At 42.1% G+C, this 18,600-nt stretch overlaps 1 protein-coding gene across 1 annotated transcript in view; it reads right to left on the bottom strand.

Moving 5' to 3' along the window:
• FKBP15 (FKBP prolyl isomerase family member 15) overlaps positions 1-18,600 on the bottom strand; it is a 61,157-nt gene that overhangs the window by 41,936 nt on the left and 621 nt on the right. Inside the window, exons 2-4 of the mRNA XM_045882957.3 lie at positions 7,630-7,745; positions 1,308-1,392; positions 796-865 (exon numbers count right to left, since the gene is read on the bottom strand). Coding sequence (XP_045738913.1) covers positions 796-865; positions 1,308-1,392; positions 7,630-7,745 — 271 coding nt within the window. The remainder of the gene's footprint in view (positions 1-795; positions 866-1,307; positions 1,393-7,629; positions 7,746-18,600) is intronic.

The following is an 18,600-nucleotide window of genomic DNA, read 5'->3' on the forward strand; positions in this document are numbered from 1 at the left end:
AGGAGCGTGGCCCTTAGTTCACTGGACCTTTGAAATGCCAGAATTTCTTATGCTTCTCTCAACAATGTTTAAAACATTCTGGAGCAGAATTTTTTTTTTTAAGATTTTATTTATTTATTTGACAGAGAGAAACACAGTGAGATAGCGAACACAAGCAGGGGGAGTGGGAGAGGGAGAAGCAGGCTTCCCGCTGAGCCAGGAGCCCGATGAGGGGCTCGATCCCAGGAGCCTGGGATCATGACCAGAGCCCAAGGCAGCCGCTTAACAACTGAGCCACCCAGGCGCTCCTGTGGAGCAGAATTTGAACCTAGATACAACCCACATAAGGAAATCAAGTCTTGGGGCTTCTAGCCACATTTCTTTTTGACCCAAACCAATACTATGCTGTGCGATCCACTGCCCACCTCACTGTCAAACTTTCAAAGGATAAACACCGGTCATTGATTCAGGCATAAAGACAGAATGCTCTAAGTAGAACACTAAGTGTTTTTCATTACCTAACAAAGGGATGTCCTTGGTAAATGGTTTACTCTAAAACTCTCCAAAGTCTTTGGTACCATATCACAAAGGTCAAACTTAAAAGATTTTGCATGGTTGGATTTGTTTTAATGCACAATAGTAAGCAAGATGTGACTATGAATGTTACTATGTACCTCATATTAAAAATTCACATTCAAAACGAACCATCATTCTAATCCTCTGACACATGAGACATTGGGCAAGTCGAGGTAAAAACTAACTCATCAGTATGATACGGGACACCTGAGTGTACACGAGACATGGGGGCATTCTCACCTCTCTGGCTGTGTGATTCCCCAGCACTGCAGCACCAAACTTGCCCTGCTTTATATATTGACCATTTGTGCTACAGAAGCAAGAAAAATAATAGGTATTAATACTTCCGTAAACTAAGTAGAACAGCTTTGTCTTCTGCCACAGAGAAGTGAGGAATCTAGTCATTTCGCCTCAAGAAAACAGTTTATAACTTAAAGCTCTTATACAACTTCTTTACTCTCCGAATATCTATTCATGGTATCTCAGTGGAGTGAGCACTTAAGAAGGCAGTTGTTGAGGGTACAAGCACTTCCTAGAGAGAGTATACAAAGCAATGGCTCTCCAAAGTTGTATGTGCAGAATTCTCTAACCGAAATGTTAAAAAGCATTACTGATCCTCTGCCTATGGAAGGACTGTGCAGCCTAACTGTGTAGCTCCTTTGGCCACCAACAGAGGCTTATTGAGAAAAGACAGGAGCTTACGCCAGTATCCCACACCCAACTTCAGAAAGCATTCCTTCTCAGCTACTTACTATCGATACGCATGAACTGCTGTTGCAACCAACACGGTGGAGGTGCCTGTTGTAGTGGGGGCTGCTTTTGCTGGCACCTGATTTCCTAAAGATGAAGAAGAAAACAAAGATGTCATTCATGTCTTTCTTAAAACCGATTTTTAACCACTGAGGCAGCTTCAAAATTCTCCTTTACATCTTACAGTTAGGTGGTACAATGTTTTCACGGCCATTATCTTTATCTGACCCACAGAACAGCCCTATGACCTCATCTGGGAATGAGGACACGGGAGCTCTAAGCACCCAAGTGCGATGACACGATGATAGCAGCGAGCCCAGGATAGAATCCAACTCTGGTTCCACTCCAAACAAGTCTCGGAGCTGGACAAGAGGCCCTGCCCAAAAAGCGAGGTCATATTCCATCTACTTTCTTTTCTTTTTCCAGTATTTTGCCAGCTCTAATATAAATAAAATTACTTCTCCTTCCCTTATTTCAGGCTAGAAAATTAATGATGATATTCAGATCATATTCACTACTTCACTTTTCCAGTGATTCAGGGTAACACTAATGTTTTAAAACAGTGTATTTAGAGAAAACTGCATATTTATACTCACCACATTTATGTGTTGATGGAAGAATAGTGAGAACATTGGCACAGACATGGAAACCAAGAACTTACTTTCAGAAGTATCCCTGTTTGGGGCGCCTGGGTGGCTCAGTTGGTTAAGCGACTGCCTGTGGCTCAGTTGGTTAAGCGACTGCCTTCGGCTCAGGTCATGATCCTGGAGTCCCGGGATCAAGTCCCGCATTGGGCTCCCTGCTCGGCGGGGAGTCCGCTTCTCCCTCTGACCCTCCCCCCTCTGTGTGCTCTCTCTCTCTCAAATAAATGAATAAAATCTTTAAAAAAAAAAAAAAGAAGTATCCCTGTTTGATTTCTTTCTTTCCTTTTGTATTTTAAAAACAAGATGACAGGCTTAAGATGGAGTCACTTATGCTAAGTCCCAGTCACCAAATTGAGACTTACCGACAGATGTCACTAAACTGAGACTTACTTAACAGTTTCGGCTCTCCCTGAAATGGAATCTGAAACCAGTCAATCAGGAATTCCCTGCTCAGCATTAGTTAGGTCATCTACATGACAGATCCCTGCCATCCCCTGAGGAAAGCAATCTTGCAATAATCATCCTGCTTTTTTGCCTACTGTAACTTCCTTGTTCTTGCTCCCTTCTGCCTATAAAAGTCATTTTGTGCAACTCCTCAGAGCTCCTTTCTATCTGTTGGATGGGATGCTGCCCAATTCATGAGTCATTTAAAGCCAAAAAGATCTTTAAAATTTACGCAGTTGAATTTTGTTTTTTAACAATACTGACACATCTTTTTGTCTGATTATAGAGTACATGTACTCTATAATATGTAAAACTTAGCAAATGCAGAAACAGATAAAGAAAATAAAAATGACCTGTAGTCTCACCAATTAAAAATAAATGTTAATAATTTGATGCATTTATTCCTGGTCCTTTTTCAATACACATAAACTTCACAGCTTTTTTTCTTTTAGTTTTTAAATGAAATTTATGATATAATTTGACAACCTCCTTTTCTCATTTAGTACTAGTTTTTCTTTTCTTTTTTTATTTTTTTAATTTATTTGCGAGAGAGAGAATGAGAGACAGAGAGCATGAGAGGGAGGAGGGTCAGAGGGAGAAGCAGACTCCCTGCTGAGCAGGAAGCCTGATGTGGGACTCGATCCTGGGACTCCAGGATCATGACCCGAGCCGAAGGCAGTCGCTTAACCAACTGAGCCACCCAGGTGCCCTAGTTTTTCTTTCTTTTTTTTTTTTTTAAAGATTTTATTTATTTATTCATGAGAGATAGAGAGAGAGAGAGGCAGAGGCAGAGGGAGAGGCAGGCTCCCCGCGGAGCAGGGAGCCCGATGCGGGACTCGATCCCAGGACCCCGGGATCATGATCTGAGCTGAAGGCAGACGCTTAACCGACTGAGCCACCCAGGCGTCCCGGTGCCCTAGTTTTTCTTTTAAAACAGTCTCCAAGACAAAGATAAAATAACCCTAAAGATGCTTTTTGGTGGTTACATAAAATACTGTATTATGACTTGGCCAGAATTTATCCAATGTCCTATTATTTGACATTTCTTTGAACTGTTTCCAATTCTCCTCCATTATAAATAATGCTGTGGTGAACATCCTGAAAACATACATCTTAGTATGTATCTCTAATTACTTTCTTAAAATAAATTCTTAAAACTGGAATTATGGGGTGAAGGAGTGTAAAACATTTTAAGGTTTTGTTATGTCCTGCCCAAATGCCCTTGAGAAATGTCGCACCAGTTTACAGCCCCACTAGCAGTGTGAATATGCCCGCTTTGCATTCTTGCCTACAACAGGAGCCGATCTTTTAAAAAAATCTTTACCAGCCAAAGAGGGACAGTAGGGAAAAGGGAAATGCCATGTTACTGTTGTTTTCATTTGCATTTATTGATTACAGTGAAGCAGAGATTTAACATTTTCTATAGATTTGTACTGGTCCTTTTGTTTTGTTTTGTTTTGATGAATACCCACCTACGCTGTTTGCTTGCTGTCCTAGTCTGGTCTTCATGTTTTCCTTATTATTTTATAAAAACCTACAACATAGTTGTCAATTCAACCAGTACTGTCCAGTTGAACGTCATACGACAATAAAATTTTTCTCCTGATAAGCCAGCTGTTAAGAAAAAAAAGTAACTAAGGCCAGAGGCAGGTTATCAGGACAGGTGTGAAACACTGAGAAAAAACACTGTCTCCCCAAGGTCAGCCTAGCATCCTCCTTCAGGTTAGTTCTGCTTCTCCCAGTACGCTCTCATCTCGCTATCTAATACCCTAGAAATGGAAGGTTGCTCATGGATTTGCTAGAAGGGTAAGTCAGATGGGATCTTCTCATTGGCTCAGCAGCCCTTCTTCTCCAAAATCAGTATTGCAGATTCTGAATGCCCCACCGACAAGGACTTCTTTTAATATGTACTTACAAATCTTTTTTTTTTAGTAAAGTTTTTTTTTTAAGATTTTATTTATTTATTTGACAGAGGGAGAGAGAGGTTTTTATAAAATAATAAGGAAAACACGAAGACCAGACTAGACAGGGGGAGTGGGAGAGGGAGAAGCAGGCTTCCCGCCGAGCAGGGAGCCCGATGCGGGGCTCGATCCCAGGACCCTGGGATCATGACCTAAGCTGAAGGCAGACAATGACTGAGCCACCTAGGTGCCCCTGAGTAAAGTTTTCTTGAATTACAGTTGTTAGTGTCTGTTCTTTTCCCCTTCCTTTTTTTTCTTCTGTGCACACACGCGTGCACGTGCGCACACACACACACTCTCTCTCCATGTGTTGAATCTTCTTTGCCATCCTTAATATTTGTCACACTTTCTTTTGGAACATTTTTATCTCTTAAATTTTTTATTTTTTAACAATTTCCTCTTGTTAACCTTCTATTTCTCTTCAGGTATAATCTGCTGTTTTTGTTGTTGTTGTTGTTGTTGTTTTGTTGTTGTTTTTTTTTTTAAGATTTTATTTATTTATTTGAGACAGAGAGCATGAGAGGGAGGAGGGTCAGAGGGAGAAGCAGACTCCTGCCGAGCAGGGAGCCCGATGCGGGACTCGATCCCGGGACTCCAGGATCATGACCTGAGCCGAAGGCAGTCACTTAACCAACTGAGCCACCCAGGCGCCCGGTATAATCTGCTGTTTTTATTCATTCTTGTGTTCCTTCTCATTTAGCCCTCATTTCTTTTCTTTTTAAAGATTTTATTTATTTATTTGACAGAGACAGACAAAGCGAGAGAAGGAACATAAGCAGGGGGAGTGGGAGAGGGAGAAGCAGGCTTCCCGCGGAGCAGGGAGCCTGATGCAGGGCTCAATCCCAGGACTCTGGGATCATGACCTGAGTCGAAGGCAGACGCTTAACGACTGAGCCACCTGGGTGTCCCTAGCCCTCATTTCTGAAATTTTTCTTATGTCTCTAATTCTTTCCTGAGTCTTGTCACTTACTTCTGAGATTTTCTAATCTCATTTAGGTTCTCATTTCATGTCTTATATTATTTTCCTAATGTTAACAGGTGGTTGTAGTTTTTGATCTATTCAGTAAGAAACATTCTCACAGAATAGAGCTCTCACTGTCTGTAAGGATAGTATTCTCATTACTTGACATGGAGTTGGATTCTGGTAAATTCCTACTGCTCTTTTTAATGCGAAATTTGCTTTTCCGAACTTCTAGAAAGCGGTAGGGTTCAAGGTGGCTTTCTTAACTTCATAGAGCTCCCTCTTCTGTTGCTTTCGAATAGAGCTCAAAAATATGGTGGTTTCCTCCTGAGACTTCCTGATTCTATTTCTAGCCCTACTTTTATCTATATCTTTTCTCCTTCACTTCTATTATATCCCCATCCTCCTCAGTTTTAATTCCATTCCCAGCTGGTTCTTCTGAGTGTGGGGACCTGTCCTACAAGATCACCCTAGGGGATGAGTTTCAAAAGTTCATAGGAGTGGAATGCTTGGCTGGCTCAATTGGTAGAGCATGTGACTCCTGATTTCAGGGTCATGAGTTCAAGCCCCACGTTGGCATAGAGCCTACTTAAAAAAAAAAAAGTTCATAGGAGCAAGACTGCTCCAGTTCTTTCAGTCCCCATTATCAACCGCTTGTACCTACCCACAACCAGAGTGGGCAAAACACTTTCCAGTTTCGGCTTCACCTGCCATATTTTCCATGAACATCTGGTGGCTGTTTTGGGGTTCTTCCATGCTCAGATTTAGATAACCCATTGCTACCCTGTTTTCTCCCATGCAAATGCTGATACCACATAAGCCTTGGAGCTGTTAGTGGTTTGTCCAGACCTGCCTGTATTTTGAGATATTCATGAAGATACCTTTTCAACTGGATTTGTTGTAAATATTACCCATAGGTTTGTCTTTTCTATCTGCTCTATTTTTATATTGAAATCTGAAGGGATTCAAGAACTATGCTGCAGTCACTTTCCCCGCAAAGACTTCTTACACAAATATCCCTTGAACAGAGAGGATCTCCTATCTTGCGACTTTATTTTTTCTTTGTAAATGCCTACATAAGACTGTATAGGTAATTTTTAAGTTGAAACGCCTCTATAACTCCCCTTTAAAAGTATAATTAACTCATAGTTGTTGTTTTCTAATTAAAACAAAATCAAGTTACCTCATTGGCTGGGGACTGAGGCTGTTTATTTTTATCCACATCCATTAACTCAACCGCTTTAAACTGAGTCAGAAACACACTGCTGATGAAGAGCTGTGCCAGAGGAAATGTAAAGGCAGAGCCTACTAGAAATCTGGCCTGGTCATGGCTTGGAGAACAGGACCAGCAATCTATAGCAAAGCTGCCCAAAGTGACAGGTAAGATTTAGAGCAGGGGACAACAAACATTTTCTGTACAGGGCCAAGCAGTAAATATTTTAGTTTTATGGGCCATATGATATCTGTTGCAACTCTTCAACTCTCAATAATCTAACAAACCCTCAGTGCCAGGATTGTGCCCAACATGTAAAAGGCACTCGATACTTTCATCTTCATTCAACAAACAATTTAATGCCCCTTACCACCTGTTCTGCTCAGGACTATTTCTATCAGTCCCCCACTCCTCTTCAGGTTCTTACAGAAAGACAGCAAAGTGTAGAGGAAAGAGCTTTGGAGTGAGTCAAGTCAGGGTTCAAATTTCAACTATGTCACTTACTGCTGTATGACCTTGATCAAGTCCCTAAACCTCTCTGAGCCTCTGAACTGGTGGTAGTCTTCCCTATTTCACAGCACTGTTGAGACAACTAAATAAGGCAATTTATGTAAGTACCTGAGACCAGACTGAAAGCAGGCATTTTAGAAATATTAGTTGCCCCTTTCTCTCCTTTCATTCAACAAATGTTCATTCAGTGTGTCTCCATCATGATGAAAGGTACAGGGGAGAGAGCACTGAGCACCACTGTCCAGTTGGGAAAAAGTCACTGTCAGCATACATCTAACCTATCCAGGTAAAAGAACTGAAAAGCAGCTCTTCCTTCTTGCCAAAACATTGGACAGTGCCTCAGGCAGTTTTAGAGAATGCGGTTCACGTGGGGCAAAAGAGTTTGCCTGAGACCTTCCTCCCCCAGCTTCCAACAAAGGGCATACTATCTAGGTGCTGGAATTCAGGATATCAGAGCTTAGAGAGGAATGTACCACTGGTAGTGAACTTGGCCAGACTGACTGAGGATGGACAACCTGGCATGTCACTTTTGGAAGGCTGTTTATCCTTCCAACTAACCTGTTAGGGACCAATCCTAACCTCTTCACTTACCTGTTGCAGCTGCTCCTGGGCCTTTCTTAGGCTGCTTTGGGGCTGTGTACTGGAAGAATTCATTTCCATGGCCAGCAGATGTCTGATCCAGTCCAAAAAGAGAGGCCAGTCTGGCACTGGTAGTAGAAAGTGAAAATGACATTTCATTTGACATATCTCAAACCTGGAATCATTATAAAAGCTGTTCATCTCCAACCTTGAACAAATACCTCCTTGACTGCATATCCCACCATACCGGAAATGACAAGTAAGTGTCTTTGAAATCAAGATTGTATTTCTGGGGATGCCTGGGTGGCTCAGTTGGTTAAGCGTCTGCCTTCGACTAAGGTCATGGTCCCAGGGTCCTGGGATCAAGTGCCGCATGGGGCTCCTTGCTCAGCAGAGAGCCTGCTTCTCCCTCTGCCTGCCGCCCCCCCCCCCGCCCCCGCTTGTGCTCTCTCTGTCAAATAAATATATAAAATCTTAAAAAAAAAAAAAAAGATTGTATTTCTGATCTAAACAGCATCAGCTGACCTTGCCTGTCCACAGGACTTTGGTCAAGGCATTTATTTGGGACCTCAGTTTCTGCGTATATAAATTGAGGTGATTGGTAAATTGAGCAGATGCTCTCTGGTCTCTTCAAACTGTAAATTCTTGCCTTGCAAGTCATAATTTCCTACCTTTTACTCATTTATTACACTGAAATAGAACTGTACTTCAAACTTACTCCATCAAACATGGTCCTATCATCTAACAGGCAGAATGATTCCTTCCCATCCCTTGCAATGAATCTTATGCCCCAACCATTCCAATGAAACTGCTCTTGTTAAGCTCACCAGCAACCTCCTTGTTACTAAACACAGTTTATCAGTCCTTATCTTATTTGGCCTTCATGCCGCCCTTTTTACACTGTCAACTAATTTGTTCTTCTTCAAACAAACTCTTCCCTTGACTTTTGTGGGGATATTTGCAGGGGTGGGAGAAGGGATTGACCCAAGCAAGACATCAATAAATGCTAATGGGATCCCTCTCTTGTTGTCTTCCCATGTCTCTGGCTCCTTGTTTAACTCCTGGGCCTCTTCTTCCTTTGCCCAACCTTTTATTTTTTTTATTTATTTATTAGAGAGAGAGAAAGAGAGGGATGGAGGGAAGGAGGGGGTGAGAATCTTTAAGCAGACTCCCTGCTGAGCATGGAGCTTGCTCTCACGACACTTGAGATCACGAGCTGAGGACGTGAGCCGAAACCAAAAGTCAGACACTCAACCAACTGAGCCACCCAGACGCCCCTTGCCCAACCTTTTAAATGCCCATGCTCCCAGATTTCACACTCTCCCTCCCTTGGCAATCTAATTCATTTATGTTGGTATCAAGTGCTATCCAAATGCTGATAATGCTCAAATCTGTATCCCCAACCCAGAATTTGCTCCTGAGTGTCAGAAAACACAGATATCCCACCAGCCACACAAATGCAATATAACAAACTAGAACCTGTATCTTTCAATCCCCACTGCCCCAGTAAAACCTGCTCTCACTCTTGTATTCTCTTCTCCTGGTGAAAATACTTTTTTATCAGGGTCCCCAAGACCACCACCAGGTTCAGTGATTTGCCAAGACTCACTGGACTCAGCATATAGTTGTACTCATGGCTAAGATGTAATACAACAAAAAGATAACACAGCAAAATCAGCCAAAGGAAAAGGCACATGGGGGCAAAGTCCAGAGGAAATGAAAAGCAAGCTTCCAAGAGTCCTTTTTCCAGTGGAGTGACACTGGACACATTTAATTCCTCCAGCAAAGAGTTGGAAGAGCATATATGAAATACAGTCTCCCAAGGAAGTTCATTAGAGACTCAGTGCCCCAGGTTTTTTATTGGGGGTTGGTCACATAGAAACCCTCTAGCATAAACCAAAACTCTACACTCCCAGAAAGGTAAGGTTCAATAGAAACCTACTGTTTGTACAGTTTAGGCACACTGAGCCACGTATCATTTATGGAAAGCTTTGTATCAGTGTGGGGAACTGTTTACCAATCAAGTTCCCATATGCTAGTGAAGTGCCAACCTTGTAAACAGGACTTTCTAAAGATGATGTTGTCATGTCTCCTGTGTTAACTCTTTTCTGCAAACATACACAACCAAACTGAAATCTGGGCAACATCCTTTGTCTTTCTTTCCTCTGGTGCTCATGACCAATCCCTGAGTCCACCTGATTTTACTTGCTCAATACTTCTTGAACCCATCCATTTCTCCCCATCCTCACTGCCACTGCCCTAGTTCAGGTCACCATCATATCTATCTAACTAGAATTATTCCAAAAACCTCCTGACTTATCTCCCTGTCCTGGTCTTGCCTGCTTATCCATTCTCCACACGGCATCCACAGTGATCTTTCTAAAAACCAAACTTGATCGGGCACCTGGGTGCCTCAGATGGTTAAGCACCTGCCTTCAGCTCAGGTCATGATCCCAGGGTCCTGGGATCGAGTCCCACATTGGGCTCCCTGCTCAGCAGGGAGCCTGCTTCTCCCTCTCCACCCCGCCCCTGCTTGTGCTCTCTCTCTCTCTGTCAAATAAATAAGTAAATAAAATATTAAAAACAAAAACCAAACTTGATCAAGTCTCTTTCCTCCTTAAAACCCTCAATAATACCTCAGTATTACCAAGATAAAAATCCAAACTCCACAAGACAGCTTTACAGAGTCCTTCAAGACTTCACCTCTCCATACTTCCCCAGCTTCCTAACTGGCCATTTCTCAACTCCAACTGTGTGCTACACAGAACTTCTAGTTTCTCAAATAAGGCAAGATCTTTCTAATCTCCAACCTTTGCATATCCTGTTCCCTCTGCCTGAAACATTCTTCTTGTTCTTTCTCTCCCCTGGAAGTTGCCCCTAATCTCAAAGTCTAGATTAGATAATCTTCTTAGGGGCTCCCACTGGAGTCTACTTCGTTCATTCAAGAAATATGTATCCAATGCTGTGCTAAATGCTGAGTATATATTGATGAGCAAAGCTGAGTTCTATTTTCAAGGAGCTTACATCCTCTAAAAAGGATATTAAGCATTATGTAATAAATAATTGCAAACTGTAATATAAGATATATAACAAGTAGCTGTTGTATGGAATTATACCCCATACAGATTAATAAAAGTTATTCAATCAGTTATTATGTAACATGATAATTGACTATTATAATTACCACTTGACTATATTTTGCCTAGGGTCTGATATATAATAGGCTCAATAAATGAACTCAAAGTGGGGCGCCTGGGAGGCTCGGTTGTTAAGCATCTGCCTTTGGCTCAGGTCATGATCTCAGGGTCCTGGGATCAAGCCCCGCATCAGGCTCCTGCTCGGCGGGAAGCCTGCTTCTCCCTCTCCCACTCCGCCTGCTTGTGTTCCCTCTCTTGCTGTCTCTCTCTCTCTGTCAAATAAATAAATAAAATCTTTTTAATAAATAAATAAATAAATAAAAAATAAATGAACTCAAAGTCTAGTCTAGCTCTGAGCTCCTCTTCTCCAAATATTGAGGGGTGCCTGTACGGTTCAGTCAGTAAAGCACTGCAACTCTTGATCTCAGGGTTGTGATTTCAAGCCCCACACTGGGCATAGAGATTACTTAAAACAAAACAAAACAGAACAAAAAAACACCTTAAAAAATAAAAACTTCACAACTTTTGGGGGCCTTTTCCCCCAACAATTTTAATGTATAATACATACTAACATTTTGCAAAATAAATTTAACATGATTTGAAACTATTACCCTGTTTTCTCAAGGTAGTGGACTGTAAGTTTCCTTTAAGTTTCCTGTATATGGGGTCAACAATGCCTCCTCTAAAGGACTAAGAGGTTAAGTGAGATTGCAAGTGTAGAGATCTGTGCTGGCCTAAATAAGACATAAACAAATGATAATACTATTAAGAGGAAACCAAGATTTCTCCTTTAACCGAGGCAATCTGGGAAGATTCCCTAAAAGAATAAGATTCTGGGGGCGCCTGGGTGGCTCAGTCGGTTAAGCGTCTGCCTTCGGCTCAGGTCACGATCCCAGGGTGCTGGGATCAAGGTCTGCATTGGGTTCCCTGGTTGGCGGGGAGTCTGCTTCTCCCTCTACCCTTCCCCCCTGCTCATGATCTCTCTCTCTCTCTCAGATAAATAAATAAAATATTAGAAAAAGAAAAAAGAATAAGATTCTGGGAGAGTTGGGCAATGCCTTTAACACAGTGAAAAATTTACAAAACTTAGAACCTAGTTAAGATATAATAGTTTAGGGGCGCCTAGGTGGCTCAGTAGGTTAAGGGTCTGCCTTCGGCTTGGGGCATGATCCCAGGGTCCTGGGACTGAGCCCCGCATCAGGCTCCCTGCTCAGCTAACAGGGACATTCTTATCAATTATCTGTGCAGGAAGACAGGAAGATCATGACCTGAGCTGAAGGCAGATGCTTAATGACTGAGCCACCCAGGCGCCCCGGCATTAATTCATTTTAAAAATAAATGTTAGCCAATGCATTTAGTTGCCAAAGTCTTTACCTAACCTTAGCTTTATACGCCTTTTCTCTTCTCATCAAAAACGGTAACACAGGGGCACCTGGGTGGCTCAGTTAGTTAGGCATCTGCCTTCAGCTCAGGTCATGATCCCAGGGTCCTGGGATCAAGCCCTGCGTCGGGCTCCCCATTCGGTGGGAGGCCTGCTTCTCCCTCTCCCTCTGCCTGCCGCTCCCCTTGCTTATGCTCTCTCTGTCAAATAAATAAATAAACAATCTTAAAACAAAAAACAGGGGCACTTGGGTGGCTCGGTCGTTAAGCATCTGCCTTCGCCTTAGGTCATGATCCCAGGGTCCTGGGATCGAGCCCCGCATCAGGTTCCCTGCTCGGTGGAGAGTCTGCTTCTCCTTCAGCCTGCTGCTCTCACTGCTTGTGTGCTCTATCAAATAAAGAAATAAAATCTTAAAAAAAAAAAAAAGGTAACACATAGCAGTTATACTGTATTAATATATTTTAAAAAACAGGGATTCTTTTTGCTGTTAAAGTATTTCTTTTATAAACTATGGCATCAAACATCTACTTCTACAATAATAATAATGGGCACATGGCAACCTACTGGAAATCCGCTTGCCTGATTTCAAATCCAGGCTCTTCCACTTTTTAGCTGTGTGACCCTGAGCAACTCAACTCTCTGACTCTTAATTTCCTATGTGCAAAATGGGTATAATAGTAAAAATTACCTAATAAACTAGTGGGGAAAAGTAAATGTGATAATGTATATTTATTACTTAGTATGGTACCTGGCACAGAGTAAGTACACAATATATGTTTTATATACATGTGCACATATCCTATTACCTTGAAATGTCACTTGAACTCAGATACCCCTATAAGGGAGAAAGCATGATCAATCAATGCACAAACTGACTTGCAACTATAAAATGCTATCAGCTGAAATGAAGTACCATACACTTAGCAGACATTCAAATATTTCTTCACTTCAAAGTCATGATGGCAGGAAAAGAGCTAAGAGGAAAAGAGGTAAGGCATAAAAAAAACAAAGAAAAAGAAAAAAAAGAAGCAAGCCTTCTGATTACTACTTCTAGGTTAAACATGGATTTGAAAAGACCTGGAAACTTGGAACACAGATTATCAATCATCTCAACAGCCATCCCAGGTACTAATACTCCCACTTCTACCAGGCTTGAATATCCTAAATGAAATCAAGTCAAAATACTTGAAAATTAATAAGCAAGTATATTTACAGCAAATTACAGTTATAAGAGGAAGTGGAAAGCAGCTGCAATACTTACTGTCATATGTTCTACTTCCTCAGGAAAAAACAAAGAAGGAATAGCTGAAATCAGAGACCCTTGGTAAAACCTTCAATATCCTCAATCTTAAATTTGATTTGGTTTCTCTGGTTATTACTGGGAACAAAAATAAGTGATCTGTACAACTTTGTTTACTAAACCTTTTATCACTCAATTAGCTACTGTCTATGTTTAGGAGCACAGTTTAAAAAAAAAGATTTTATTTATTTGAGAGAGAGAGAGAGAATGATTGGGGAGAGGGACAGAGGGAGAAGCAGACTCCCTGCAGAGCAGGGAGCCCGATATGGAACTCGATCCCAGGACCCTGGGATCATGACCTGAGCCGAAGGCAGACGTTTAACCAACTGAGCCACCCAGGCACCCGAGGAGCACAGTTAAACATCTAGAACTAAAATGTTTCATGTCCTTGATGGGCCTGCTCAGAAAAGCAGCACAGATGAGCCACCAAGAACTATCTCAGGCCAGGAATCTGGAAAAGAACACATGACTGGCGTTATCTACCCTGTCATTTTTAGTCAGTAGCAGACTGCTTGTTGCATAAAATTTGGGAGCTTTAACATTCATTTACCAACTTCTCCCAAATATTTTCACCTAGGGAAGAATGTGAATTTAAAATATCTCTTATAGGGGCACTTGGGTAGCTCATTTGGTTAAGTGTCTGCCTTCGGCTCAGGTCATGATCTCAGGGTCCTGGGATCGAGTCCCGCATTGGGCTCTCTGCTCAGCGGGGGGCCTGCTTCTCCCTCTCCCTCTGCCTGCTGCTTCCCCTGCTTGTGTTCTCTCTCTCCCTGTCAAATAAATAAAATCTTAAAAAATAAAGTATCTCTTATAGGGGCACCTGGGTGGCTCAGTTGGTTAAGCGTCTGACTTCAGCTCTGGTCATGATCTCAGAGTCCTGGGATCGAGTCCTTAACCTTAACCCCGTGGGCTCCCTGCTCAGTGGGGAGTCTGCTTGTCTATCTCCCTCTACCCCTCTCCCCACTCATGCTCTATCTCCCTCTCTCAAATAAAATCTTAAAAAAAAATTGTTGGGGCACCTGGGTGGCTCAGTTGGGCGTCCGCATTCAGCTCAGGTCATGATCCCAGGGTCCTGGGATCAAGCCCCGCATCGGGCTCCCTGCTCAGCAGGAAGCCTGCTTCTCCCTCTCCCACTCCCCCTGCTTGTGTTCCCTCTCTCGCTGTGTCTCTCTCTGTCAAATAAATAAAATCTTAAAAAAAAAAAATTTGTTAAAGTATCTCTTATAAAGTTCCAAAAGTCACAGCCATACACAAAACAGATTGATATGAAAAAATATTAATTCAAAAAGCTTTTTCCAAAAAAAAAAAAAAAAAGCTTTTTCCCCTTTTAAAAAACATATCCTTACTAATTTTTTATCCACTTTATTCTAGGTTTGGGAGATGTTTGTTAAAGTCTTCTTATGAATATGTTTATTTGCCCTTTCATATCCTGTAGTTTAGTTTTATGAAAGTTGCCGCCCTACTACAAGAAGCCCTCAGCTTGCACGGTTCCTATACACAACATCTTCAGGTAACGTTTTAATTAAACACTAGTCCCTCAACAGCACAGTTCAAATTTCAATTATAATGGTTTATTAACTGAGTAAATGCATAAAGTGCAAACTTTGCAGCTGGCTCTTCAGTCCACAAATCAGTACATAACAGACACAGATCATGATCAGTGAGCGACTGTCACTTCTTTCAGTGTGTTGGTGATTGGACATTGCACACTGTTTTTCAGTTCAGAGACAGAGAGCAAAGCGTGTGCTTGTGCTGTCTTGTCTACCAATGATAAACCCATGTGACATTTTAGAAAACCAGATATTCAAAAGACAGAATTGGCCAACAAAGATAAAAGTGCAGCACAGAAACTAATGTGATAATGCTGGAAGTGAAATTTGGGTCACAGTATAAATGAAGTTATAGAAGAAATGGTAAACTGTGAATTGTTAACGTCACTGCTGTTTGACTCTAGATATGCAGTCAGAAGAACTTAAAGAGGGAAAACATCAATATAAGTAAGTGGTTATGACGAATGTCCCAGAAGAAATGACATAGCAAAAAAACTTCACATTAAAGGAACTCTTGGAAGTACTTTACAAGATTGAAAACTCAAATGATAAAATGTCAGAAGCTGATCCAGACTTAGAAATATGACAATTTGCCAAGGTATAGAAGAAATGTTCCCTCCATATAAGATGTACAAAGGGAAGGCAAGCACTCTTGACTTTTTTTCTTGATAAGTTTTTTTTTTTTTAAGATCTTATTTTTATAATTAGAAAGAGACCTCGTGCGCACAAGCCACATGAGCCAGGGGAAGGGGCAGAGGGAGAGGGAGAAGCAGACTCCCCGCTGAGCAGGAAGCCTAACAAAGGGGTCAATCCTTTGACCGGAGCTGAAGGCAGGTGCTTAGATGACTGAGCCACCCAAGCACCCCTCTTGACAAGTTTTTAAAAACAGAAATAAGGGACACCTGAGTGGTTTAGTCGGTTAAGCATCTGCCTTCGGCTCTGGTCATGATCCCAGGATCCTGGGATCGAGTCCCATATCGGGCTCCTTCCTTGCTCAGCGGGGAGCCTGCTTCTCCCTCTGCCTGCAGCTCCCCCTGTTTGTGATCTCTCTGTCTCTGACAGATAAATTAAAAAAAAAAATCTTTTTTTTAAAAAAAGATTTTATTTATTCATCTGATAGAGAGAGACACACCGAGAGAGGGAACACAAGCAGGGGGGAGTGAAGAGAGGGAGAAGGAGGCTTCCCGCTGAGCAGGGAGCCCGATGTGGAACTCGACCCCAGGACCCTGGGATCACGACCTGAGCCGAAGGCAGACGCTTAACGACTGAGCCACCCAGGCACCCCATAAATAAAAAAAAATCTTAAAAAAATAATAATAATAAAATAAAATAAAATACTAATTCTCAAGGTACAGCTTGTTTCAACCAAAATTTTTAAAGACCATGAAACAACTGTAATCTTTCCCATTAATTATTAAGCTTGCTTGCTTTTTTTTTTTTAAGATTTTATTTATTTAACACAGAGAGAGAGAGAGTGAGGGCAGGAACACAAGCAGGGGCAGTGGGAGAGGAGAAGCAGGCTTCCCATGGAGCAGGGAGCCCGATGTGGGACTCGATCCCAAGACCCTGGGATCATGACCTGAGCCAAAGGCAGACGCTTAACAACTGAGCCACCCAGGCGCCCCATAAATAAAAAAAATCTTAAAAAAAATAAAAATAAAAATAAAATAAAATACTAATTCTCAAGGTACAAAGTTTGTTTCAACCAAAATTTTTAAAGACCATGAAACAACTGTAATCTTCCCCATTAATTATTAAGCTTGCTTTTTTTTTTTAAGATTTTATTTATTTAACACTGAGAGAGAGAGAGTGAGGGCAGGAACACAAGCAGGGGCAGTGGGAGAGGGAGAAGCAGGCTTCCCATGGAGCAGGGAGCCCGATGTGGGACTCGATCCCAAGACCCTGGGATCGTGACCTGAGCCGAAGGCAGACGCTTAACGACTGAGCCACCCAGGCGCCCTATTAAGCTTGCTTTGTACAGTTTCAGCTTGCATGGCCACATTTGCAGTAACTCACTACCATACAGTGAGTTCTGCCTGTATTTGGTTCCGATTTCTCTACATCTTTACCAGCACATTATTGTCTTTTTGATAACAGCCATTCTAGTGGGTGTGAAGCAGTATCTCTTCGGCTTTAATTTGCATTTCCCTAATAACTAATGATGTTGAGCATCTTCTTATGTACTTATTGGCAATTTGTACATCTTCTTTGGAGAAATATCTATTCAAATCTTTTGCTTATTTTATTTTTTTGTAAAGATTTTATTTATTTATTTGACAGAGAGAGAGAGACAGCAAGAGAGGGAACACAAGCAGGGGGAATGGGAGAGGGAGAAGCAGGCTTCCCGCTGAGCCGGGAGCCCGATGCGGGGCTCGATTCCAGGACCCTGGGATCATGACCTGAGCCGAAGGCAGACGCTTACCCAACTGAGCCACCCAGGTGCCCCTCTTTTGCTCGTTTTAAATTGGGTTCATCTATTTTTCACCTGAATCTATTTGCTAGCTCATCAGTTTTTTGTTTTTTGTTTTTTTTAGATTTTATTTATTTGACAGAGAGAGACACAGCAAGAGAGGGAACACAAGCAGGGAGAGTGGGAGAGGGAGAAGCAGGCTTCCCGCCGAGCAGGGAACCCGATGTGGGGCTCGATCCCAGGACTCTGGGATCATGACTTGAGCCGAAGGCAGACGCCCAACCATCTGAGCCACCCAGGCGCCCCTCAGATTTTTTTTTTAATAGGTGAGTTAAGCCTAAATCAAAAAGGTGACTACACAGTCAACAGCAGCAGGCTGGACTATGTGGAAATTTTAGTGAGTGTTTTGGGTGGAATAGGGAAAAAGGAACCAAAGCATAGCTTAACTCCAAAATAACTGAGCAACTTAAAGAACCCAAAGCGGAACTCAGTGGATATAGACCATCTAAAGTGAGAGCAGGGGTGGAACACGGTGGTAAGGGTGAAGAAAGGACTTAAGGGTAGGTAATATACAGCCAGTCACAGTGTAATTCAAAAGATCCTATTCAAGACCAAAAGAGAGCTGATGTCATTTTATGGTCATTCTTGTACTGAACTCTCCAAAAGAAGCAACTTGAGAGCAGGGACAGTAGCTTAATCATTTTTGTAACCTCTTAGCAGTAAGATGAGGAATGTATGTTGGGTGTATTCATCACCCCTCTGTACATTCTTAAATTTGTTAAACATATGTTCAAAGAAAGGGCTCTGTAAGGATCAGTACTGGTAGCTCACTTTCAAAGGAGTCAAGCTGTCTACTTACACAACATGAGGGAAAAGGCTAAACTGATTATGGGGAGAGACAAAACCCTGCCTCCTGAAGTCCTGCACCCCAGGCTAGCATATATAATGACTGGGGGCAAGGGGTAGCGACTGCAGTCTCTTACATTGGCTTTGAGCTTTTAAGTGCAATTTCACAGCTATCATTCATTCAACAGGCACTTCCGGAGCACACACGACATACTGTGCTGAGCGCTAGACACAGATGAACAGCAAAAGCAAGTCCCTGTTCTGTCAGGGTTCATAATCCGGTAGGTTCGGTGTTGCAAGGATAGAGGTAATCAGCCTAACTGTGGGAATAAGGAAGAGAAAGCAAATGCATTCTGCCC

Source organism: Mirounga angustirostris, unplaced genomic scaffold (genome assembly GCF_029215605.1).
Source record: "Mirounga angustirostris isolate CCGP_5_RB_7025 unplaced genomic scaffold, mMirAng1.0.hap1 SCAF_15, whole genome shotgun sequence".
Taxonomy (NCBI): Eukaryota; Metazoa; Chordata; class Mammalia; order Carnivora; family Phocidae; genus Mirounga; species Mirounga angustirostris.